The 24,050-nt window shown below is 56.0% G+C and overlaps 1 protein-coding gene across 2 annotated transcripts; it reads left to right on the top strand.

Moving 5' to 3' along the window:
• Positions 1-239: 239 nt before the first annotated feature.
• LOC102050632 (proton-coupled amino acid transporter 1) lies at positions 240-24,050 on the top strand. 2 transcript variants are annotated; one of them, XM_055718818.1, is made up of 11 exons: positions 240-306; positions 3,896-4,043; positions 4,764-4,854; positions 5,987-6,075; positions 6,313-6,408; positions 7,117-7,201; positions 9,573-9,791; positions 10,037-10,135; positions 11,606-11,772; positions 17,932-18,101; positions 21,192-24,050. In XM_055718818.1, the coding sequence occupies exons 2-11, from the start codon at positions 3,901-3,903 to the stop codon at positions 21,458-21,460; spliced, it is 1,428 nt and encodes a 475-aa protein (XP_055574793.1). In that variant the 5' UTR covers positions 240-306; positions 3,896-3,900; the 3' UTR covers positions 21,461-24,050. The 2 variants fall into 2 exon arrangements, with proteins under 2 accessions (XP_055574793.1, XP_005440651.4); XM_005440594.4 differs by lacking the exon at positions 240-306 and having other exon boundaries at positions 3,878-4,043.

Here is a 24,050-nt window from a genome sequence, read left to right as displayed (position 1 = left end):
TTTGCCCCACGCGTGGCAGCGGGACCCCCCGCCCCGCAGCCCGCCCCGCCGCCACCGCCAGGCGGCGCCGCAGCGCCGCGCCCCGCTAACCGCGCCCCGCCCCTCCCCGCCCACTGCGCCCCGCCCCGCCCACTGCGCCCCGCCCCGCCCACTGCTCCCCGCCCCGCCCACTGCGCCCCGCCCCGCCCCGCGCCCTCGCTGCTCTCCGTGCGCAGGCGCGGGCGCCGCGGTCAGCTGAGCCGGCTGTCACGTGACGGCGCGGCCGAGCCAGCGGGCCCGGGGCGGGCGGCGCGGGGCGGCGGCGAGGTGCGGGGCCGGGGCCGGGGCCGGGGCGGCTGGCGAGGCTGCGGGAGGGGGCTGTCAGCCCGCTGGCAGCATGTGGGGGTGCTCAGGGATGCACGGGGGTGCCTGCAGCCCGCGGGGTGCTGAGGGGCGCGGCGGGGGGCCGCAGCTTGCGGGGGTGCGCGGGGTCCCGGGGGTGCCGGCAGCCCGCGGGGGTGCTCCGGGGAGCTGGGGCTCGCTGACAGGGCTCAGGGGTCCAGAGCAGCTTGTATACGTGGCAGGGTGTGTAGAGGGGTGCTCAGAGCTTGGGGGGCAGCTTACAGGGGTGCCCAGAGGTCCCTGGGGGTGCTGGCGTCGGGCACGGATGCTCGGGGTGCAGAAGCGTGCTGGCAGCCTGCGTGGGTGCTCAGGGGAGCTTGGGGGTGCTGGTAGCCCATCTGTGTGGCCACGTGTGTGTGGGGGGTACTCAGAGCCCGTGTGGATGGATGCAGGGGGTGCTGGCAGCTTGCAGGGGTGCCCAGAGCTCCCTGGGGGTGCTGGCAGCCCGCCGTGGTGCCTTGGGGTGCCCAGAGCCCACGTGAGTGTGTGGGTCTGCCTGGGCCCTGCATGGGTGCTGGGAGTGTCAGTCTGGGGGTGCCATGCAGTGTGGGGGGGCACGGCCTCCTGCAGCCTGTGCCAGGGTGCGAGGTGCTGGGGAGGGTGGGGGTCGCTGTGTGGCACTGTGGGGAGGGCGCGGGGAGCCCCCTGCTCTCCCGTGGGGGGTGCAGGGATGTGGGGGAGTGGGGGAGCTGCGGGGACTGGGGGGGTGTTAGTACTGAGCAGCCCCCGTGCGGGGAGGAGCTGGGCTGGGGGGACCAGGCCATGCTGTGAAGGGTGAGTCTGGGGGCGGGTGTGGGGCTGCGGGAGCAGCAGAGAACACCGGGATGAGGGCTGATGCCGTGGGGACACAGATGGTGTGGCTGTCCTTGTCGCGGAGGTGTCACGCCAGCATGGTGGCCTGGGGAAGCTCCCTGCTGGGCAGGAAGGGGATCTGGGGGGGGTGGCTCTCCCCTGTGTCACGCTGAGATGGGTTACAAGCAGCGCTTTGGAAATAAAAGATGCAGCCCTTGTGATGGGAAGCGGTAGGGAGTTTTGCTGTGCAACTTGCTTTTCTGGAAGGTTTCCTGTTGCCTGTCCTGCGTGCAGCCCCCGCTCAGCCGGGGGGAGCTCTCAGGGTCAGCAGCAAGTTGCATCTTGCTTTTGACTTCTGGCGTGGGGTTGTCACTCTAAGGGACAAACTGCTGTCACGCCCCCACCCCCCAGCTTTCTTAGGCACTTTGCTCACCATGGTGACCGCAGTGACATTGCGTGTGAGAGTGTGTGTGGGGAAAGCACGTGAAAGTGGCCAAGGAGTTCGGTTTAAAAGTGGAAACCAAATGCGGCTGTTCCTGTCTTTGCTCTTTGTAATGACAAGGAAATGATGTAGTGGGGTTTTGCTTCAGTTTGAAATATTCATGGTGTGGATGAGACAAGTTTTGCAGCTTTTTCTTATTGAGTGCGGGGGAGCCGAGTGCTCGCTCCCTGCTGCTATGCAACCTTTAATCCAGACACAAGGAAGGCAAGTCACGATGAATGCATTTCCCTGGCTCTTCAAAGCAAAAAGCAGCCAGGCCTGCTCTCGGGGGAAAAAAAAAAAAAAAAATCACAGAGAGTGATGAGGCAGACTGATGTAAACATGTTGTGTTTTATCTGGAGAACATCGCTGTTGAGTGCTTCAGATAATGTGCAGGCCATCTCTGGGGAGGGGGATCCATGCCTGACCAGCCCTGGCACCCCCTCTGCCTGCTGTCCTTGCCCGCTGCCGGCCCTAGGTGCTTGGCAAAGCCTCCCAAGCCTTTCCCTGCCCCTCGGGCCCATCACCCATGACAAATAGCTTCTAACGCTTTCCTTGTGTAAACTAGTGCTGCCGCTCTTCCTAGTCCCTGCCTCGCCCCAGATCGCCCTGCCAGCGGCAGAGCTGGTTCAGGCACAGTTTGGAGGCTGGGCTGTGAGGGAGGAGGCAGGGCAGGAGTGATGCATGTGCTGCCTTCGGCTCCGGAGCGCCTGCCTGCGAGCTGGGCTCACCGCTGCTCTGGAGGCTGGTATTGCACGGACCAGCCCTGCTTTCTGCTGCCGGTGCTGCAGGAAGTAGAGCAGCGTTATTGCGGCCTGAGTAACTGCTCCTGAGTGGCCGGCATCTGGAGCAAGCGTCCAGAGTTGAACAAAGTCCCTCGCTCCCTGCTTCCCTTCTGGCTGCAAGGCTGGAGCCTCCCAGTGACGGCAGCTCTTGGCTTGGTTTTGGCAGTAGCAGCCAGGTTTGCAGAGAGCGGTGCTGGAGCGGGGAACGCCGGGGGGCTCTGGGGATGGAGCAGGACCCCAGCAGCCTGGGCTGAGCTTTCCCTGCACAGCCACATGTTTAGGCCTGTGCTGGAGCCGCATCCTGCGGGTGCTGCCGTGACCCGGCGGGTGCCTGCGGAGCCCTGTGGCAGGGAACTGCTTGTGGTAGTGATGTTTCCCTGCTGCCTCCTCTTAGCCCCGGTCTCAGCTGCCCACCAGCGCCAGGGGATGGGATGGGGAGGATGCCCAGGGCAGCCTTGGGGCAGGGACTGAGTTGCCAGGCTGTGGCAGGAGCCTGACAGACAATTTCCCTGCCTCTGGTGCTCCTTCCCGGCGGGCACTCAGGGTGCTGGGTGCGGCTGGGGGGCTGGAGGAGGCAAAGGCCCTTTATGGGAGGGGAGCAGCAGGCTGTGCAGAAGCAGCAGGAGCCCTTCAGGGCACATGTGGAAGATAAACCAGCTGACTGGCTGCTTTCCAGCCGAAGGCAGGAGGCTTGTGTCCTTAGTGAGGGCTTGTGCTCCTTGTGAGGGCGATGCTCCTGGCTTGCGGGACCCTGCTGGGCTCTTTGCTGGAGCCAGTGTTGTGCAGGTGCCTCATCCTGGGAAGCCCCTTAGTCCCGTAGGCACCTCTGTGGCTGTAAAACCTTTGGGGCGAGTGGTTAGCTGACGGCACGTGGGCTGTGCTCCCACTTGACGGAGCATAATAATTTTTTTTTTTAATTAATTTAAATAAAAAGCCTTCAATTAAAAAAAAAGGAGAAGTTAGGAACTTTTCCTTCCCCGGCAAGCGCAAGCAGTTCCCTTGCAGCAAACCGTGTCGGTTAAAAGCGGTTGCTTTTTCCTGGCCATCCTCTTGACAGCCCCAATCCCGCCAGCGTGTCCCTCCCTGCCCCGCTGCCTGTGCCTGTGGTGCCACACTTGTCACCCTTAGAGCAGAGGTATGCAAGGTTCCTTACCTGGCATGAAACGGGTTGCATCCAGGCTCAGCCTGCGGGATCCTGAGCCCGTCCTGCCTGGGTGTGCCCGAAACGGGGGCGCGAGCCTGCAGGAAGAGCCAGCGGGACTGTGCCGTACACCACTGACCTTAGGACATGCCAGCTCTGTGATTGCCTGGGCGGGAGCATGTTGTTGTATATAAAAGCCCTGGAGGAGACCTTGCTCTGGCAGAGAGAGTCGGTCTTTCTGCACGATGGCTGACAGCAAGGAGCCTGAGAATGGGGGTGTTGAGCTGGGCACCCCTAATGCAGCTCCCTCCACAGGGACCATGTCCACCCGGCGCCTCCGCAGTGAGGACTACAACGACTACAGCTCCACGGACGTCACGCCGGAGGGGAGCCCGCCCGGCGGCATGAACGGCTTTGCCCACCCTGAGTCCTACCAGCGTTTTGGGGAGACCAATGGGACAACGTGAGTGACTCTTCCCTCCTTCCCAGGCTGGCCCAGGATATGGGGAGGGTGGAGGAGGTAATGGTGGCTCCCTACTGTCTGCTGGCTTTGCTGGAGGATGGTGGAGCCATGGTTTTATGGGGAATTCCTCATGGGAATGGTGAGGTAGCTGTAGTCCTGCCTCCCTGGTGTGCTGGCACCAGGTGAGCAGTTGCCCCAGTGTCATGCTCTGCTCTCCGGTGGAGCTGGGCTTGCTGATAGCAGGCAGTGTTTGATGCTTTTCCCAATATTCCCCCACTCGAGCTTGGTTCGATGGGGAGCTGTGGCGAGCAAACAGCATGTTCAGCTTCAGAGGGTACCTGGGCATGTTGCAGCCGTGCCCTGGGGGCTTCCTTGTGCCTTCTTCACCCAGGTGGGCAGAGGATGCTGTCTCTGCCCAAGGGAGGCTGATCTCTTCAACTCAGAGACTTTCTTCTTGTGCAGCCCCTTGGTGCCGACCTGCACTCGTGTTGAATTTTGCCTTGAAGCTGGTTTTACAAATGCCCACTCAAAATCTGTTCATTGAGACTTTGCCTCTGGTCCTTCCTCAGTCCCAGTGGGCTGAGCTGGGTCCTGGGAACAGGATCCAGACCTCCATGTCTGCATGACCTCCAACAGCAGCTCAACCCACAGGGCTGAGACTGTGTGTGGTCTGGGTGCAGGCATCTGCCGATGGTAATCTCTGCATCTTCTCTCCCTCAGGTGGTACCAGACCCTGATCCATCTCCTGAAGGGGAATATTGGTACGGGGCTGCTGGGGCTGCCTTTGGCTGTGAAGAACGCCGGCATCCTGGTAAGGCAGCTCTGGCCCTGCTGTGCAGGAGGTCGTGGGGCAGAGTGACCTCAGGGCAGCTTGCGTGGCTGGTGTTGGGGCTGGATTCCCTGCTGAGATACCTCTTGGTGCTCAGCAGCTTGTGGGTTTTTGCACCCTGGGCTCTGTGGCTTGCTTTGCTGCTGAGACTGTTCTTCCTGCTCCTGCATTGTGCTAGCTGGTCTCCAGGGGTTCAGCGTATGAGCTGGGGCTGTGGTTTTCTCTGGGGGGGTTAGGCAGGGTGCTGGTTCCCTGCCTCCGCACCCAGCTGGGTGTTACCTCCCTGGCTCCTGCGACATCAGGCCCTTTCTCCCAAAATGCTCTGTGCTGCGCTTGGGGGGCATCCCCTCACCCTGGTCAGGGCAGGTTCAGCTTGGCCTCCCCCTGGGTTTGTCTCAGCAGGTCTGTGCTGAGTGTGCTGCGTGCCTCCCGAGGGCCCCAGGAGCACAGTGCGTCTGTGACGAGCCCCATCAGTCAGCAGTTAATGCTGGCGATTGGAGATGGTGGTGTGGTTCCCTCTGTGGGGTTTCACGTGGGCTGGCCCAGGCGTCGAGGTCAGTGGACGTGATGCAGCTTTGCTGCTTGAGGGCTGAGGTTGTGCCTGGAGGTCAAACAGCAGATCCTGGTCACTGTCCCATCTCCCCAGCGCTTAGCTCCCCTGTGTCTGCATTGTGCCCCAGCAGCTGCCGTCCGTGTGAGAGGTGGGGGCACCGTGCTGCTCCGCTCTCTGTTTCCTTGCCCAGCAATGCAGCTTGGATTGAAAAATAAAGAGAATTAAAAAAGAAAACTTCCTTCCTTTGCCCAGACCACGACCTTTTTGTCACCTGTGTAATAGGGATGTGCAGGAGAGTTTGGAAAACAATCCTGGCTGTGCTTTGCTGTATCCAGACTGCCCCAACGTGCTGCGTTTGCATCGTTCCTGCCAGGCTCGTGGCTCTGTCAGGTTTCTTAGTCCTGGGGGGCTGGTTCCTGGGAGCAACACCTGAGCTGTGGTTCAGCCTACAGCCGTGTTTCAGCTCACCGAGCCTGTGAAGTTTTGTCTGGGAGTAAAACCTACGGTGCAGCTCTGCCTCTGGCCATCAGAGTGCAGCCTGCTCCCTCTCTTCCCCCGCAGCTGGGTCCTCTGAGTCTGCTGGTGATGGGAGTCGTGGCTGTGCACTGCATGGGCATCCTGGTGAAGTGCGCCCATCACTTCTGCTACAGGTAAGAAGCAACTCCCCTGCTCAGCACTGCTGCTCCTACAGCTCTTCCTTCCTTCCCCAGAAACCCGGTGGTTTTTCTGAAGCTTCCCAGCAGCCAGGTGCCTGTGCCAAAGCCTCAGTTGGGAAGCGCTCCTAGGCTTTTCCACAGGAACTGTTTTCCCATTAATGGCATCATTTGCCTTGAGAACCAGCAGACAGGGCTGATATGATGTCCTTTCTCTCTTTCTTCTCTGGACAGGTTCCAGAAGCAGTTTGTGGACTATGGAGGTGCTGTGATGTATGGCCTGGAGTCAACTCCCAGCGCGTGGCTGCGGAGACGTGCCATCTGGGGAAGGTACCTGTTCCCCCGCTGCAGGCAGGGGACTTGCCTTGAAACCCAGCGTGTGCAGCAGCTGGGACAGAAGAGCTGTCTGGTCCCTGAGCTGTGTCGGCAAATGACCACAAGTGACGTAAAATGTTACGTGGCTCACCTACCATGAGTGCCCGGTGTCCCCCAGGGGGTAACACTGAGGTCTGTGACCCAGTCCTGTCCCCAGTCAGATGTGGCTTGTACTAAAGGAAGCCTCCGCAGCTTAACAAAGGTGTAAATAACGTGTACTGCGGTGCTGACCCATCTTGTTAGGCAGTGGGCATGTCTAATGGCTGCTCCTAGGGACGCCACCAGCCCTGTGGGTACCTTGCATCATGCAGTTTGTTGCACATCAGATGCTGGGAAAATCCACCTGTTCCTGTGCCTGGGGAGCGTTGTGTCCAGTTGTGACAATTCAGCAGCAGACTGGAGGTGCTAAAACCAAGGAGCAGACTTTCCTGAGGCTGGTCCTGACCCTATGGAGGGGACGGGAGGGGGAGGCCAGGGAGCCTGAGGTCTGTAAGGTTAGATGGAGATACGGTCCTCTCTCCTGATCATCGAGGAGAAGCGAGCTGAGGGTGCTCTGACCCGCACACCTGAACCCCTGGGGAGAGCAGCATCGCCCTGAGCAGCCCCAGTGGGCTCTTATTTCTGTGTGGCCTGGCTAACAAACTGTCTTTTTTTCTTTTTTAGGCACATAGTGGGACTTTTCCTGATCATCACTCAGTTGGGATTCTGCTGCGTGTACTTCGTCTTTCTGGCTGACAACCTGAAGCAGGTTAGACTGACTGCCTCCTCCGTGAGCCAGGGGAGGGCAAGAGGGGGTGCGGAGGGGCTTGGGCTGTTCTTCGCTCCTGTTTCACAGCCCTGTTCTCCAGTAAAGCTCTGGTTTCCACAGTTGATGCTGCTCAGGAAGGTACTGCTCCACTGCCCGAGTATTTCGGAGGATCGGTTTTCCTGTTTGAACAGGGCAGGTTTTTCTGAGAGTTGCTGTGACTTTGCTGTGTGTGCAGAGGTGCTGGAATTTCCCCTGTGTCGTGAGGGGACGCGGGGGCCATTCCTAGTGAGGGAGGGCAGGAGAGAGGTGACGGCAGAGGGACTGTGCCTTTGATGTCTTGCCCACCTCAGTTAACTGGTTTATTGATACTCTGCGTAGATGGTAACATGGATATGAGGACCTGCTGTGAACCTCTTTTTTTTTTTTTTTTTTTTTTTTTTTTTCCCCTTTCTTGGACCTGTTTGCATTCCAGTTTCTTTCCTCATCTCATGGCTCTGGAGCTTAATTACATCTTTAGGGAAAGAGTTTCCTTCTGCTGGGTGTCAGGAGGAAATAAACAGAAACTCTGAACTACTTGGCTGGCTCCCGTGCTGCCAGAAACTGGGAATAATGAATTCCCAGCCTCCACCAGCTTGGTGCCTTGCAGGCACTGCTCAGCTTTGTTCCCCTCTGTGTTCCTGCCGTCTCTTGCAGCAGTGGTCTGATTGCTACTACTGTGGCTGTGCCCTTTAGCAGCTCTTCCCTGATGCCCATCAGCTCCAGAGGTGGCTCCCATGGGAGCAAGGTGGGGCTCTGCTAGTGGGCGGCAGAGGATGAGTGGGCTCTGCCTCCGCTCTGGGAGCAGCAGCTGGGGAGATTCTCCTTGTGTTGTCCTGTGGGATGGCCAGGAGGAGTAAACGGGTGAATGTCGGTGATCTGATGCCAACAGCTCTGAGAGCCAGAGCAAGCAGGGTGCGTGCACAGGGCTGGGCTGCTGCTGGCCCCCTGCTCCCCACAAATGGCCCCTTGCTGCTGTTTCAGGGTGGGCTTGGGTTGGATTTGAGGAAAAATTTCTTCACTGAAGGGGTGGTCAAGCATTGGAATGGGCTGGCCAGGGACATGGTGAAATCACTATCCCTGGAGGCATTTAAAAAATGTGTAGATGTGGTGCGTAGAGGCATGGTTCAGTGGTGGGCTTGGCAGTCCTGGGTTAACCGTTGGACTTGATGATCTTGAAGGTCTTTTCCAACCTGAATGATTCTGTGATTCTTTCTGCTTGGCCCCTGGCAGCAGAGACTGAAGGCTGGCTCAAGCCGTAAGGGAAATTTGCAAAAACCTGCAAATCCAACACATTTTAGGCCACAGCTGGGAAACCTCTTGGCTTCAGTTTTGGAATTCTTTGCCTGGGGAGAGGGGAATGTTGCTTGTTTCTTTTTGTGGTGGGAAATTGCATGTTAGATGGGGAGCTATGGTGAAGGTGGTACCTTGGGCAAGGCGCTGCTGTGCCGGGTAGAGCTTTGGTTTGAAAAATGGCTTCGGAGCAAGCTGGGGAAAGGCAGGGCAGGCTGGAGCTCGAGCAGTGCTGCCCCATGGGTGCGTGGCTCTGTGCTGCTCTCTCCCATGGAGGATGCTGATGTGTGTGGAAGCTCTTTAGCCTCTCCTGTGGGGCAGGACTTGCTCTGGAGCAGGTGAAATTAATTTGCAGGCAGCCCTTTGCTGCAGTGGCCAGACGGCACCTGGCAACCGAACCAGCTTGATCGTGGTTGTGTTGGTGATCCACAGCATGCCTATGCTCTTGGGAGGGATGGCTCAGCCACCTGGTTCCTGGGGCAGAACTGTCTCTAGAGGTGAGCACAAGGCTTGGAGTGCCTTTGGAGTGAAAGACCCCAAGGAAAGGGTGATTCCCTGTGAAGAAAGCAAAGTTGGGGGCCAACAGTAGCTTCCAGATGTCCTTGCATGGGAGCAGGCCACTGGGTGACTGAAGGGGTGTGTGATGTTGATTGCAATGTGGTGCAGCAAGAGGAAAAGGACCGCTGAGGAAATAGCACTTAGAGCCTCTTTCTTCTCAACTGGCCACATGGGCAGCGCAACCCAACCTCTATCCTTGGCGTGCTCGGCTGCCAGGTTTGCGTGCTCAGCAAGCCTGGGCTCGGGGAGGTTTTTCTGCCTCAGCTCAGGTGCTGTAGCTAGTCCCATCCGTGCTTCTAGCAAAGTAACGGGGATTTGCTTTGAAACGACCTGAAAACCGGTGTTGCTTTGATTTTAATCGACTAGCTGTGTTTGAAAGTGAGCTGATGGGGTAGTATTCTGACCCACCTGGGATGGGCTGCCAAGATCCGTGGTTCTCAAACCTGTGTGACGGGGTTCATCAAGCCTTCGTGTGCTTCCCCAGGTCGTATCTACAGCAAATGGGACCACCAATGACTGCAGCTTGAACAGGACAGTCATCATGACCCCCACCATGGACTCCCGGCTATACATGCTTTCCCTCCTGCCTTTTGTGGTGCTGCTTACCTTCATCCAGAACCTCAAGGTCCTGTCCATCTTCTCCTTGCTGGCCAACGTGGCCATGCTTGTCAGCCTCGTTGTGATCTACCAGTACATCGCCAGGGTACGTGACGTGTGTATGGCTTCCCTCTGTCATTTCTGTGATGTCCTGCCTTTTGGCAGGTGGAGAGAGCTCGGCAGTGGGGTGCTCGCACGCTGTGGAGCGCTGCTCATTCCCATGGGTGCAGTAATTACCCTCTGCTCCCCAGGGCTTTCCCTGTGGCATGGGGCTGCAACAGGGAGCAATGGGAGCAAGCCGGGTCCTCCCCGTATTCCTTGTATCTGAACTCTGTGTGGGCTTTTTTCCAGGACATTCCTGATGCCAGTGACCTGCCTCTAGCAGCAGCCTGGAAGACCTACCCTCTGTTTTTTGGCACTGCAGTCTTTGCTTTTGAAGGCATCGGGGTGGTAAGTCTCAGCGTGTGGCGGTGGGGCTGCCTGCACAGGGTGCTCAGCCCGTGCTCGGGCTTGCTGCAGCACCTGCTCTTCTGTTGCAGCTGTATTTGCAGGTTAACTTCACGGACAGTAGCCCAAATTCTGGATGATGCTGTTAGCTTTAGCCTCCAGGCTATCTCCTGGGTCAAACCCTGTTGCTTCCATCTGAGGCTGGAAGAGCACATGCTCCAAACCTCAGAGCTGGTTGCTGCTTTGAAGGTGGCTGTGTCTGGCAGTAGATTGGGCTCTGCTGGGAACTGCACTGGCAGCTGCCTTGGGCTCTGCTGGATGACCTGTGGACAAGGAGTCATCCTCAGTCTTGTTAAGCAGGCTGGATCCTGAGGCTGCCTAAGTGGGGGGCCAAAAAGCATGACATAAAAAAATGTGATCTGTTCCTTCCTACTCTGCTGCAGAGACACAGAGATCACCCTTCGGCAGCCGCGTGGCCCCAGCCTGCCGTGGGGCTGGATTTACATGTGCCTTTCATACAAGATGCTGTAAATAGACTGTCTGTGTCTGTGAAAAAAAGCTGGCTGGGTGGGTGGAGAGCGTAATGGTTCCCTAAGATGTTGTGGGTTGCTTCCAGGAGCTCCCTTCAAAGGAGGAAAAATGTTTTCATCTCTTAATATAAGCTGGCTGTGTAAACACAGGGCTGCAGAGGGCCAAATCCATTACAGGAGGAATGTTTACTGAATGCTGTGCCCCGGGCAGAGGGCTCTTGCTGGCAGTAAGGCACCAGCGCTGCCTTCCTTGCATGAGTTGGAGATGGAGAACCAAATAAAAGCTTTTCTGGTCCAGCCTCCTTACCAGCTCTGCTACTGTGTCTCTTCTTGAAATCCCCACCACCCAAGGACAGCTATAAAAATCTTTGCTGAAGCCCTGTATTTCTGAAAGCAAGTGATACTAGTGTAGAGGTGAGGGACTTGCCTCTGTCCTTCCTTTTGCTTTTTTTTTTTTTTTTATTGTCCTGTCTGGGTGAAAACTGTCTGGACAAACTTGGCAGGAGAAGAGAAAGTGTCTTGGTCTTGCTAGGGTCTGCTGGGGAAACTTAAGACAATGTAGCATGATGGTGCTGTGCTGTGCTGGGGTGCAGAGTGTAATGCAACCAAGGTATGGAGTGGATGGCATCGCCCCAAGATGCCAGGTACCAGCTCTGGTCAAGGGCAGGGAGCAGGTCCCTTCGTTAAGGCAAGGGCATCGGTGACCCTGCCCAAGACTTGCCATGCTGAGCACGAAGGTCTCGGATGGGAGCACAGGAATGAGATCTCCAGTACAGTGGCTTTTTCAGCTGGATTCTCCAGGCTCCACGTGTGACCATCCTGTCCCTGGCATGGGGGGCTGTGCTTGGCCGTGGGGCTGCTCCTCCTGCTTTCTGGGGCTGAGTGATATAGAGAAACGGGGGCAACCTGCAGCTCTGTCATTGTCATCCTCCTGCTCTCACAGGTACTGCCTCTGGAAAACAAGATGAAGAACCCCCGGCAGTTCCCAGTCATCCTCTATGTGGGGATGACCATTGTCACCGTTTTGTACATCAGCCTGAGCGTCCTGGGGTACCTGCGCTTCGGGGAGAACATTCAGGCCAGCATAACGCTCAACCTGCCCAACTGCTGGTGAGTCCTCGTGGTGGGTGGGGGGCTGGGGGGTAAGGAAGGGAGGGTCCTGACCATGGAGGCGGGAGAGGGGAGGCAGCAGGGAACGTTGCTCTGTAGGACTAACCTGGGTGAGCCTGGGGAAGGGTACACCCTGCCGTAGCCGAACTGTCCAAAGGAACTTGGCAAGGGTTGTCTGATGTATGGGGTGGAGAGAGGCTCGTTGCTGCTGCCTCTGAGCTTGGTCTTGGCTCTGCAGGTCAGCCTGCTTCCTTGGGGTCCCTGGTGGTCCCTGCCTGGTTAGTGCAGCTCCTGCCTTTTTCTTGGAGCCTTGTGATCTCTTTTTGGGGTCTAAGCAGTGCTCTGGCTGGCAGACGTTGAACACGACGCCGGTGTGGCTGTATTTGTATCCCATGCAAAAACTGCTGTTCTGCCTGAAATAAAGTGCGTGGAAAACTAACCCAGAGCTGGGACGTCCCAGAGGGGTGTGAGATGTCATGTCTCCACACATGGGCTGCGTTCCTTGTTTGCAGCCCTGGAGCTCAAACTCCCACTCCTGGGCTCCACGTTGTGCCTGGATGCAGCTCGTCTTGAGCCAACGCTTTGCCTGTGAGCGCTGGTGCCGTGAGGATGTACCCCTTCCTTCCCACGGGGGCTGAGCTCTGCAGCTCCCCAAACCTGTCTGTCTTCCTTGGGGGTCTGGCAAGGCCTCTTGAGATGCTCTGGTCACTGGCTGGGGCCCTGTGGAAATACACGTGGCCTGACCCTGTACTGGCTTACCTGGAGGCGTTATTCCTCCTCTTGCCGGGGTTGGTGGCTGTTGCAGCAGCTGGCTGGGCTGCGTGCTGGTCTGTCCCCAGGGGCAAGTGGTTGCTCAGTGTCACAGCTCTGTATTCATCCCAGAAGAGAAATGCAAGCTGTTTCTCTTGCCTTTGGGGCAAGAAGTGTGAAGCATGTAAGCACTGAGAACATTGAGAACAAATGCCTTTTCCAGCTTGCTCCACTTGGGATTATTTGAGAAAGTCCTGGAAAAAACCCATCTCTGTTGTTTCTTACGACACAGCTTTGAGGTGCCTGTGTGGCAGGACGTGGTGCTGACAGGCCAGGAGGAGCTGGCGAGAAGCTCCTCTCTGCGTACGGCAGAGGTACCGCTTGCAGGGCAGCACCTCCCGCGCTTGGTGCGGAGCCGTGGCTGAGGGTTGGCTTTGGTGCCGTGAAGCTTCTTGGAAAGTCATCCTGCGGCTGCGCAGTTTCTCTGGGTTTGCCTGCGCGCCCTCTGAAGTTCAACGGTTTCTCTTTGGTGTCTCTGCTGGCTTGAAATCCCGCAGGAGACGAGAGTGAGAATTGGAGCTGGGGGTGCCTGTCCCCTTCCCCAGCCCGTCTTCTCCATTAGCAGCTGCCCAAAATGGCACAGCGTGGCTTGCTGCCTCTTCCCCACTGCTGAAGTGGATTTGGGCTGGACTCGAAATTTCAGTCGCCGGTGGGCTTCCCCATGCTGACCTTGTAAAGTGGCGCAGCTGGGGCTCTGGAGAAAGCAAAGATTTAAAAAAAATAGAGCCTGTTTTTGCTTTAATTATTGCTATGTGTTTTTTTTTTTCAATTTGAGTGCATGGACTTTGATTCATGCTGGATCTGTGTGGTGACTGAACTGCTGGATGTTGTTGGCACCGTGGCAGAAGGTCCTGCTCCTGCCAAGAGCCTTGTCTCATCCCATGCAGGGGCTGGGAGCTCTGCCAGGTCCCCGCTCTCAGCGAGGAGGGATGGGGCTGGTGTAAAAATGTGTCTGTGTTGTAGGGAGGTCTGAATCCTACCGTGCCAAGCACGGTAGACGTGAATTCCATCCGTGAGCTGAAGTGGGGTATGGAGGGGATGAAAGGCTGCTGCTTCTCCTGAAGGTGGAAAGCAGGTCAGATCCAGATCTTGGGCTCTGCAGGGCACCAGGTCATGCCACAGCCTGTAATGACATCTGCTGACCTGTAATGCTGCCCAGGGGCTTCTGCGGGAGATCTCAGCGGGAGATCATCTAAAGGATGCTGCTGCCTTAGAAGAGGTTAATAGGATTTCTGTAACTCGTGAGGCTACAGGAAGATCCTATTTCAATTGCAAGTTTCTAGTAGTGTCCATGCTTTCTGTCAAAGTACTTCTCTGAAAAAAACTGTGGGTTTTTTTCAGATGGTGGGAAGAGAATAGCCCTTTGGAAGCAGTGCCTGGGGAAGCCCGGGCACGTGGCAGGGCTCCTGCGGGCTGTGCCTGGGGAAGGCGTGCTGTGGTCCTTGTGACTCAGCCCACAAAACGCTTGGTTGTTTGTGCGTGTTGTTCCCTGGCAGAACATTTGATGGAGGCTGTAAATATTGGACTTGGAAATGGGTTATCTAAAGTGAAGTAAGGGCTGGGATACTTGGGCTAAAGCCTTGACCACTGTATTCCCATGCGTTAAACTGTATGTGAAGGATGAAGGTTTGCTCTTGAAATTAATGTTTTGCCCATCCTGCTTTGCCTGTGGGTTTTCTCCCCGGCAGTAAAAGGCTGCAGGAGCTGGTTATGAGGGCTGTGGGCGAGAAGTCATGGAGTTTGCCTGCAGCGTGGGAGACAAGGCGAGGATTGTGGCAGAGCTGCTGCACCCTTCCTTGGCTGTAGCCATTGCCTGGAGGTTTCTAGAACAGATTTGATGAACGTGTTCGGAATTGAGTTACAGAATGACTAAGGACTTTTCCAGCCTCATTTCTCTCTAACCGCAGCTTCCTCAAATGAGGAGTGTGTCGGTTCCCAGTGCCCAGGTCTAACCACGGCCTCCAAAATACCGCACTGCTATGCAGAAATCCCTCCTCGCACCCTCGGAAGGGTTGCTTCATCGCACCCTCTGAAGAGTGAAGAAATGCTGTAGTGAGGGGGGAGGTGTTGGGTTGCGTATGGCCAGTTGGAGGCAGGTAATGACAGGGCTTACGGTCAAGGGAGGGTATGTCACTTCTTGCAGCTTGTTGGGATGGCCTGGCATGGCTGTCTGGGCTGGGGAGGTGATTGCTGTGGTTGGCAGAGCAGTGCCTCTCCGGGGCCCTGCATGAGCCTGTCTTTTCTGTGGATCAAGGCTAGTGCCTGAGCTTTTTCTTTTCTTGGTATTTAAAATGCCCTTTGAGCTCGTTGTCCTGGTTCCTGACCTTTGCAGGATTGATACCCGATGTTCTTCTGTATCTTTTTTAATAACATCTTTTAATCGTGGATTGTCCTGGAGCACTTTATGGCTTTACAGCCTTGCTTATCTGAAAATATGGAGATAAGTTATGCAGGCTGTGGAGTAGGTGGCTCAAGGCTACCGTGCACTCAAGTCACGTGTGGCTGAGCGGGTGCACTCTGGACTCTTGGTGGTGGCTTTGTCTTTAGTCTGCTTGTGGAATCACAGGGTAGCTGAGGCTGAAGAGGGCATCGTGAGATCATCAGGTTCAGCTCAAAGCAGGGCCAACTTGAATATCAGTAAGGAGGGAGGTTCCTTACCTCTCCAGGCCCTTGTTCTGGTGCTTAACTACCCTTTTGGGATGCAGCTCTACCCCATTGCCCCTGGTCCTTTTGCTGTGCAACTCCAAGAAAAGCCTGTCTTGGTCTTCTCCATGCCCTCCTATTGGGTAGCTGAAGACAGTAATAACATCCCCTTTAACCTTCTCTTCATGCTGAACAAGCCCAGGTCTCAGCCTGTCTTGTGCTCCATGTGCTCCAGCCTCAGCTATCTTAGTAGCCTCCACTTAACTTCTTCTGGTAGGTCAATGTCTGTCCTTTCCTGCGAGTCTCAAGACTGGACACAATACTAAAGGTGCAGCTTCCCAAGCCCCAGACAAGAGAGTAATCCTTACCCTTAACCTGCTGGCTTTGCTTTTGCTAACACAGGCCGATATGTGATTGACCTTATTCACCGCAAGGTCCTGCTGCTGGCTCATGTTCAGTTTGCTGCCCACCAAAACCTCCAGGTCCTGTTCTCCTGGCTGGACGGGAAGCTGGGTCCCAGCCCTTCCCATGTGTGGGATTTTGTGTTTGTGTTTGAACTTTGCCCGTGCCATCTTGTTGTTTAGGTCCTGCTCTGAGGTGTGTCACCCATTCCCTCCAATTTGGTCTTGTTAGGAACTTGCTGAGAGCATACTCTGAGTTGCTGAGAGTTCATCCAGGTCACCAATGAGGATATTTCCATGACTTCCCCCAGCAAATAACTCTGTCCAACATGTACCTGGAAATGTATGTCAGGGGGACTTAGCCCATACTTTTCTGGAGACTGAGGTGAGGCTGATTAGCCTGTAGCTTCCCTCATCCTTCTTGAAGGTGGATACGATACTTCTTCCCAGGTGGTGGGACCTCTCCCTGGTCACTCTGCTCTTATAGAGATGATAAAGTGGCTTAAGGCTGATGTTGGCCACAACCTTGAATGGATCGGATCTGGTCCCGTGGACTTGCAGAACGTCCCATTCGCTTAGGTGACCACTTACTCCATCCCCTGCGATTGTGGGAAATGTTTAACTCCACCAGACTCTGCCACTAGTGTTCAAAGTTGTCTTGTGTGCGGATACTTGGGCTTCTCTGGTTTGAGGCTGCGGTTGGAGCAGCTGGATCCCGAGAGCCAACATACAGAGGGGCACTGGCTTGGCTCCAAAGGTGGTAAAGGGCTATAAGAAGGCAGGAGGAGCCAGCTACATTCCTCAGCTTGGATCTACTTCATATTTGCCCAAGTGGGATGGCCAGGACCCACGTTTCCTGCTTGGTCAGCATGTCTTGAGCTGGGGAATGGGTAGGACTGTATGTGATATAACTGGGTATCACCTCTCTTTAGAGAGGCTCTTTCTGCTGCTGGGGAGCTGAGGGCACAGGTGGGGCTGGGAGGTGGCTTTTTGGTCACCTGTGACAGGCTCCCTCCTGCAGCCACGCTCGCCCCTCCCTGCATTGCTGTAGGGTCTGGGACATGGTGACATCCAACTTGGGGTGAGCTTAAGGTGCTGTTTGCAGCCTGTCTGCCCTCTGCCTGCCTTCCACTCAGCCCAAACTGCTCCTTTAACTGTCTTCCCCCCAAACATAGATTATGTAGCATTCCAAAAATAGCTGCTCTTTTTCGTTTTATGGAGGAGGTTCTGTTGCAGGTGGCGGTGGCGATGTTTGCATCACACTTGTTTTATAAGCCCAGACTTATCCCAGCGGTGCTGTCCTCTTTCCCCTCCTCAGAAGCCAAGCAGTAATTGTAATCTGTGAAATATTCATGGCTGCAGCTGATAAGCTTTTTTGGAGATATTATTCATCTCCTGTTTTAAGACGGAGAATAAAATCCCGCTGGTGATGAATTGCAAAAAAAGGAGGGGGTTTTCTTCCTTCAGATCAGGGGCTGGATTTTGTTAATGAAGGGTCAAGATGAGGAACCTCTGGGGATAGGTGATGGATGCAACTTCATTCTGAGTCACTGGCCAAAAGTCAGGACTGCAGGCTCTTGGCAGTACCAGTGCTGGTGGGTATTTGGGTGTTGTCTGTGGGGTGCAATCGTGAAGGAGGTCACCCTGTGCGACTGCAGACCTTGCAGAGTCCAGCCTGATCAAGTGGAGAGGGTGGCATGGAGCCTATATCCCTACATAGGGAGCAAAGTACCTGGAGGACTTCGTGCAGCCAAGGGCAGTGTGGCACACGTGAGCATCTAGAAATGTAGGTAGGTGCCTTAACTTGTCAAGGAACGAGGAACAAGTCTCCTTGGTCTGTTGGCCAAGGAGATCTCAGCCTTCCCTGCGCCTTTGAACCAGTTAGGAGCGGGACAGTGGTTTGTTGGTTTTGGTGGCTGTTTTTTTTTGTTTTCTTTTGTTTTTTCCAAATAGCTCTCAGTATCTGTGCCCCTGAGTTTTTCCCAAGGGGCAGCAGCACTTGAGAGGCTGCTGGCCCAAGTCCTGGCCTGATGATTCCTTATGCAAAGCCTGGACTATAGCCTCTGGTTAGGTGTAGGGGTATACGGTGCTGTGGCTTGGAGGTTGCACTGTCTCCTTGCATCTCTTGGCCAAGGAAGTTCTCTGTGGATTGAATGCGTCACCCTTAATTTTCCAGGAGAGTGTTCAAGAGGGGAGACCACTGGCACACAAAAGTCCTTAGAGTGTTCCCCTTCTTCTTTCTGCTGTTGGTGCCACGGGGGCTGGAGCAAGAGCATGTCTCACGGTCTCTCTTTCTCGTTTGCAGGCTGTACCAAGCTGTCAAGCTGCTCTTCTCCTTTGGGATTTTCTTCACGTACGCCGTGCAGTTCTACGTGCCTGCTGAGATTGTCATCCCTCCCCTGGTTGCCCGGGTGTCGGAGCGCTGGGGCCTGCTGGTCAACCTGCTTCTCAGGGTGGCCCTGGTCAGCGTGACCTGTGAGTAGAAAGCAGCTTGTCTGAGCTCCCCTTCGAGAACGTGGCACCTCCGTCCTGCTGTGGGCTGGTGGTGCTGAGAGCCTTCGCCCCTTGCCTTGCTGCCTCTGGCCCAGCTGCTAAAGCCCTCGCAGTGGGGAGTCTCCTGGACCTTGCTAATGCAAGCCAGTAGGCCCAGGTGGCCTCCAAGGAGCAGCAGCAGTGGTCCTCTGCACCTTCTGTATGGGACTGGTCTTCTCAGTGGCATAGTAAACTTCCCACGTCATTTGGAGGTGGCGGATCCCTGGGGAGCCTTGGACTTGGAATCCCTGTGATGGCACTTTTGGAGGCCTTCAAGTCTCATCAGGCTTTGCATGAAACACTCCAGCACCTGGTCCGGTGCCAGGAGAGCCCGGCCAGGGGCTGTTTTCTGTAGGCAGCGTGCAGCCAGGCTCCTCGTGCCCGCGTGACAGGGGTGCGGCTGCACAGGGGTCGCCGGCTGCGAGGGAGCGGGTGTCCTTGTGCAGACACATTCATTGCAGCACGTAGCACAGCAGAAGACAGCTGACAATGGTACATGACCCGTAACCAAGCCCCAGGGTGCCCGTGGCAGGCCGCTAGGGTGCGGAGCGTGCCGCAGGGTCCCTTTCCCTTGGCAGTGGTTGGTGCCTGCAGTGAGGCTGTGGTGGAGCAGGCTGCTGGGATCGAGCCTGGTGGGCCTCCGGGGAAAGGTGTGGAGCAATTGTGTGGGATCCTGACTTGTTGGAACCTTGCTGCTGTCAGCAAAGCTGAGACGCTTGACTGAACTCCCTGGCGTCATCTGTTGAAAAAGAGCTTTACTCCATGGCTTGATGCTGCTGATGCACCAGGGTTGAGCATCAGGGACCTGGCCCTGTGTCCCAGCTCGCTTTGGTTTGGGTTTGAGAGGAGTGTAGTGCTCGCTCGAGGGTGGTGGAGCTGAGAGCAGGGTGCTGCTGGTTTCTGGGCTCTCGGTAATGGTGGGCCAGAGGCGCTCCGTTAACAGAGATGGGCAAAGCCCTGCCTTCTCTGTGCTGAGTTCCTGAAGCACGATCTGCCTCGATGCCTGCAGCTGGAGGGATGGTGCGGGGATGAAATCTTGCCACGCGGAGTGGGAGCCTCTCCTGGAGGGTGTTGGGGTGTGCCTGGCCAGGGAAACGAAGGCTTGGAGTGATGGGATGGCTTTAGGCACCGTCAGTGGCTATACCCTTCCGTTTGGTGGTAGAGAGGCAGCGACGATGTTGGTGGAAGGATGCTGGTCCCTTTGTACCTCCTCCCCTTACCCTTCTGTGTAGATGTTGGTGGAAGGATGCTGGTTCCTTTGTACCTCCTCCCCTTACCCTTCTGTGTAAGAGATTGCTGTGGCTGTTGGCGAGGATAAAAGCAATTAGGGGGGTTGCATGAATATTCATCAGGTGATTTTGTGGCTGCAGAACAAGTCTGCATCATGGCTTTGGCTTCCAAAGAGAGGATGCGATTTGGTGTATGGGTGTTTTTTAAGCTCAGACTTCAAAACCAGCACACTTAAACCCCCTTTGAATTAATACTTGTGGAAAGCACGACCGTTGCCCCTGGAGGCTGAGGACTGCAGCTGGTGCTTCTGTTCTGCTTGTTTTAGAGGGGGGTTAATTTTGTTTACTTTGAGTCCAAAGAGCAGTGTGGGGTGGGCTGAGGATGCTGTTGGTGGTCGGCAGCTCTGCTTTCCCCACACGCTGCTGGAGCAGTGTTGCTGCTTGCAGCAGAGACCTGCCAGAATTCTCCTTTGATCTGGGATAGACTTCCTCCGGGTCAGCTCAGCAGGGACTTTGCTGCTGTTCCCTGTGGTGGAGGGGTGGTTTGTCTCTAGGCTGATCCAGGTGACGGCAGGGCTGGGGTGGCGGTGATGTGCAGGAGCACCTCCTGTTTGTGTTTTGCCTGCTGTCACTCTCCCAAGCCTTCCGTCTCCTGTGGTGCCATGGGGGATCTTTGGCTCAGGGAGGCTCCACCAGCCTCTCTTGCCTGTAGCTGAGTGCCAGGGAGTGAACAAATCCCTCTGGTAAGGACCCCTGAGATGTCCCTTTTCCACCAAGGCTGTAGCTGCTATGGTTTTAGGTGTCTCCTATTTCTAAACAGAGCTTTCAAAGCAATGAACCAGTTTATTTTTCTTGGTCGCTTTGATTAAGCACTGAAGGCTGCTTTGCTTGCAGAGGATGCTCTTCTGTCATGCAAAGCTCCGGTTGCCTTTTCCTCAGGTTTTCTTTGACTGAGGTCGCCGTGGATGGGGAGCTTGCTCAGTGTGTGAGTGTGTCGAGGAGTGCTGCTCCCAGTTGCAAAACAGGACCTTGGGGAGCAGATCTAAAATAAAGGGTCATCAAGTGCCGACACTGCGGTACCCTGAAAGCAGCCCAGAGGCGCTGATGGCTGTGGGCTTGTTGGAAGGAGAAGGCACCATCCCCCCATCCTTCCCTGGTCCCAGGCAGGAGGAGGGGGAGCAGGAATATGCCAGAGTTCGCGCTGCTAAGCATGAGCTGTCAGAAGTCTCCCAGGGGGATTTTCCTTGGCTGCAGTTTTTACCTAACAAATGTTCTCCCCTGGGCAGCGCTGCAGGCGCTCTGCTGCTGGAGCAGCACTAAACGCATGCAAACCACACGGATTTAGTCGGGGTGGGGGGAGACGGCTTTTTCCTCCCATCTCCTGCTTTTATGGGGTTTCTGAGGCTTTACAGCTCCCCAGGTGTGGGGAGCAGGAGTGCTGGCTCTCATGAGGGGGGCTGGGGATGCTGGCACCCGCTCTTCTGCCAGCGGCATCTGTTTGCTGGGGCGCCTGTCCCGCTCAGCCCTGGAGCTCACTGTGGTGCTGCCCAGGGTGGCAAAAAGGGTTTGGTCTGCGTGCCGCACTGCGTTAGGTCAATGCCACAGCTTAATTGCTTGTTGAGGAGGAGTTTCCGGAAAAATATGCATCCATGTCTTCAAAGCTGTTGTGTCAGGGAAAAGGGCAGGGGTATGATTTGAGCAGATGGCATCCCTGTGTGGGTCTTCGCTTGCTTTGACTCGGGGAGGGAGGGTCTCTGCTGTCTGGGAGCTGGCAGCACTGACATGGTGTCTGCTCCTTCTCCAGGTGTGCTGGCCATCCTCATCCCACGCCTGGACATCGTCATCTCGCTGGTGGGCTCCATCAGCAGCAGCGCCCTGGCTCTCATCTTCCCCCCGCTGCTGGAGATTGCCACCTACTATACGGAAGGCATGCACCCCCTCGTCATTGCCAAGGACGTTGTCATCAGCCTCTTTGGCTTCGTGGGCTTCGCGGTGGGGACGTACGCAGCGCTGGTGGAGCTGGCAGCACCTGTCCCCGCAGTTGTGAACGCCACCAGTGCCGTGGTGCAGTGATGGTCCCCCTGCCCTGCCAGCCCCTCCAGGTGCCATGCTGGGGGACACAGTCACCGGGCGCTGCTGGTCTCCTGGGAGCGATCTCTTTCCTCTTGGGAAACATGGTGGGTTTGGTCTGCGAGGGGACGGGGCTGCCCACCATCACGGCCACCCATCTGCAGCAGGGCCCCGTGCTGGGCTCCAGCTGGGGAGGTGGGATCCAGGCTGGGGCAGTGCCTTCCCTGGGGCTTTTTGGGCAGGTGGTACAGCAAAACAGCCCCCTCGGCACCTCTGTAAATAGTCACTTTGAGACGTGAGGACTCCTGGGGATGTAGATCTTGATTTTATTTTCTTTTTTTAAACCCCAACCTTTCTGTATTTCCTCCATCCCTTCAGTCAGGGTGGGGAACAGGGACTGCTCTTTTTTGTGCCAGTTTATTTTTTCTCCCCTCAGCACTTTATTTTTACAGCAACAGAGAAACCTCAGCTCGGGTTGGAGAGCGCGGAGCTGCCTCCTCACCCCAGCCTTGTGGGGAGAGTGGGCAGAGCCCGAGGTGTGGAGCATCCCGGGGCCCCCAGCTCTCCCATGGACATTGGCTCCTGCCGTGCTCCAGCTGTTTCCAGCTGCCTCAGGGGCTGAGCAGGGCTTGGAGCTGGGCACCAGGCACAGCACCTCCCTGGCCTGGGAGGGTTTGCTGAACCCTGGCCCATGTTTTTAGTAGTGACATTTCTTATTCCCCATCTAGCGCACAAACCTAACGCTTTTAGAAGCATTAGAAAACTGAGGCATGTGGAGAGCAAATGGGCTGTGCCATAACGAGGGTCTGAGCTGGTTGCCTTCGGCTGGGAGCCCTCTCCCTGTGCGGGTTGGGGTGTCCCCAAGGGTCACAAAGTGCTGCCCTCATGCCGCAAAAATACATTGCCTTGTTTACAGTGCCCAAGCTGGCACCGGCACGCTCTGGCTGCATCTACAAGCCAATACTGAATGTCAAATCACACACAAAGACTCCATAATAATTATTTTTTTAACCCTTCCTCTCCTGGTCCCACTCCCTCTGCATCCTCTGCCTCCACCTCACCTGCTCTCTGGTAGGATGCAGCATTCTGGTGCTTCTTGTGCTTGTGTTGCTTGTTGTGTTGTGGCTGGAGCATGCCGGGGGGGGAAGATCCCTGTTGTGCTGCTGCTTTCCTTCCTCTCAGTGAGCCCACCTTCCTCCCTAGAGAGTTTCCTTGAGTTTCTGCTGGTTGTGTTTTTTTTAAGGTAAGAGAGCAAACGCATCCTCCATGGGATGTCTTTTCGTAGTGGTTCAAAAAGGTTCCGACTGAGCCACCCTGCTGCAACCCCGTCTGGGCTGAACTCCTCCTTGCTAATGCAGCATCTCCCAAGCGCCCGCAGCACAGCGGCTTCCTTTGGAGAGCTTTTATCACTACATCCCGCCGCATCCATGTCTCCACGGGGGTGGGCAAAGGCTGCTGGTGATGGTGGGAGAGGGCTGTGAATATAGCACCAATGGGCTGTGTTTCCATCTTTGATGGAGGATGAGTGAGACTTGGGGTTATTTTTGGTGTTTGACCTGCTTCTGGGAGGAGAAAGCTGTGCAGAGTGGTGCCCTTGCAGTCTGCCTCCTCGATGTGTAGTGTTTGTGTCTTGCACTGTGTGCCCTTTGCTGACTCTGCTTTGGGTGCCCCATGCTGGCACATGGAGCCATGGCCAGGTGCGGGGTCAGTCTGTGCCGTGTCACTGCTCCTTTCCAGCCTCTCACCTGCTCGCTCTGTCTCTTGGGGCTCACCTTGTCTCCTCCAAGTCTGCGCTGGTGAAGGTTTCTGCATGCTCCGGCATCGCTTGGTCATGAGCAGTGCAAAGCTTTGATTCAGATCCTCCATCTGGAGGACCCAGGAAGGATAGAGAGCAAACACCCAGGTCTGGGAGAGGGCTCCAGGGCACACTGCAGATGGGAAAAGTGCAATATTCATGTCCGTCGCTGTGTACTGACCCCAGCGTGGCTGTTGGGGGTTGGGTTTGAGTGCAGAATGTCACCCCTGGCAGAGGAAGGTGTGCTGCAAGGAGAAGGGGACGCCTGATGCTGGCCCCAGCTGTCAGTACCCCATGAGAAGGCTGGCCACATCTCGGGGGCCAGCTGTGTGCCAGGGCATGTCCCCAGCCTGGCACTGAGCATCAGCGGGTTTGCTGGCAGGGCTGCTAGCATCAAACTCGCTGCAATCAGTGGTGAAGACCTCATTTCCAAGGAGACTGGGATATCACAGCAGCATTAAACATTTTTTTGCAGTTCTTCACTTTTATCAGGCTGAGCAGGGGGTGTTCAGAGATGGGGCCAGGCATGTCAGTGTGGCACGTGGCATGAGGGGTTCTGCCCAGCCAGGAGGACCTGACACAGGACCTGATGGACACAAAGACTTGACACTTGCATATCACAGGCTGCTCTATAACCAAGGAAATGGTCTGTGTAAATATAGAAATGATTACTGTACATGTCTTGTGCCTATGGATGTTGTCAGCGTACAGTGTGTGTAGCTGCCCAGTGGAAGAGCTGGTGCTGCACTTGAATCATGTATTTTAATCAATAAATACGATCTATTTTTTATGTGAAAA

The sequence above is a fragment of the Falco cherrug genome, chromosome 8 (genome assembly GCF_023634085.1).
Source record: "Falco cherrug isolate bFalChe1 chromosome 8, bFalChe1.pri, whole genome shotgun sequence".
Classification (NCBI taxonomy): Eukaryota; Metazoa; Chordata; class Aves; order Falconiformes; family Falconidae; genus Falco; species Falco cherrug.
The sequence above is the reverse complement of the archived record's forward strand: the minus strand, read 5'-3'. Positions and strand labels throughout refer to the sequence as shown.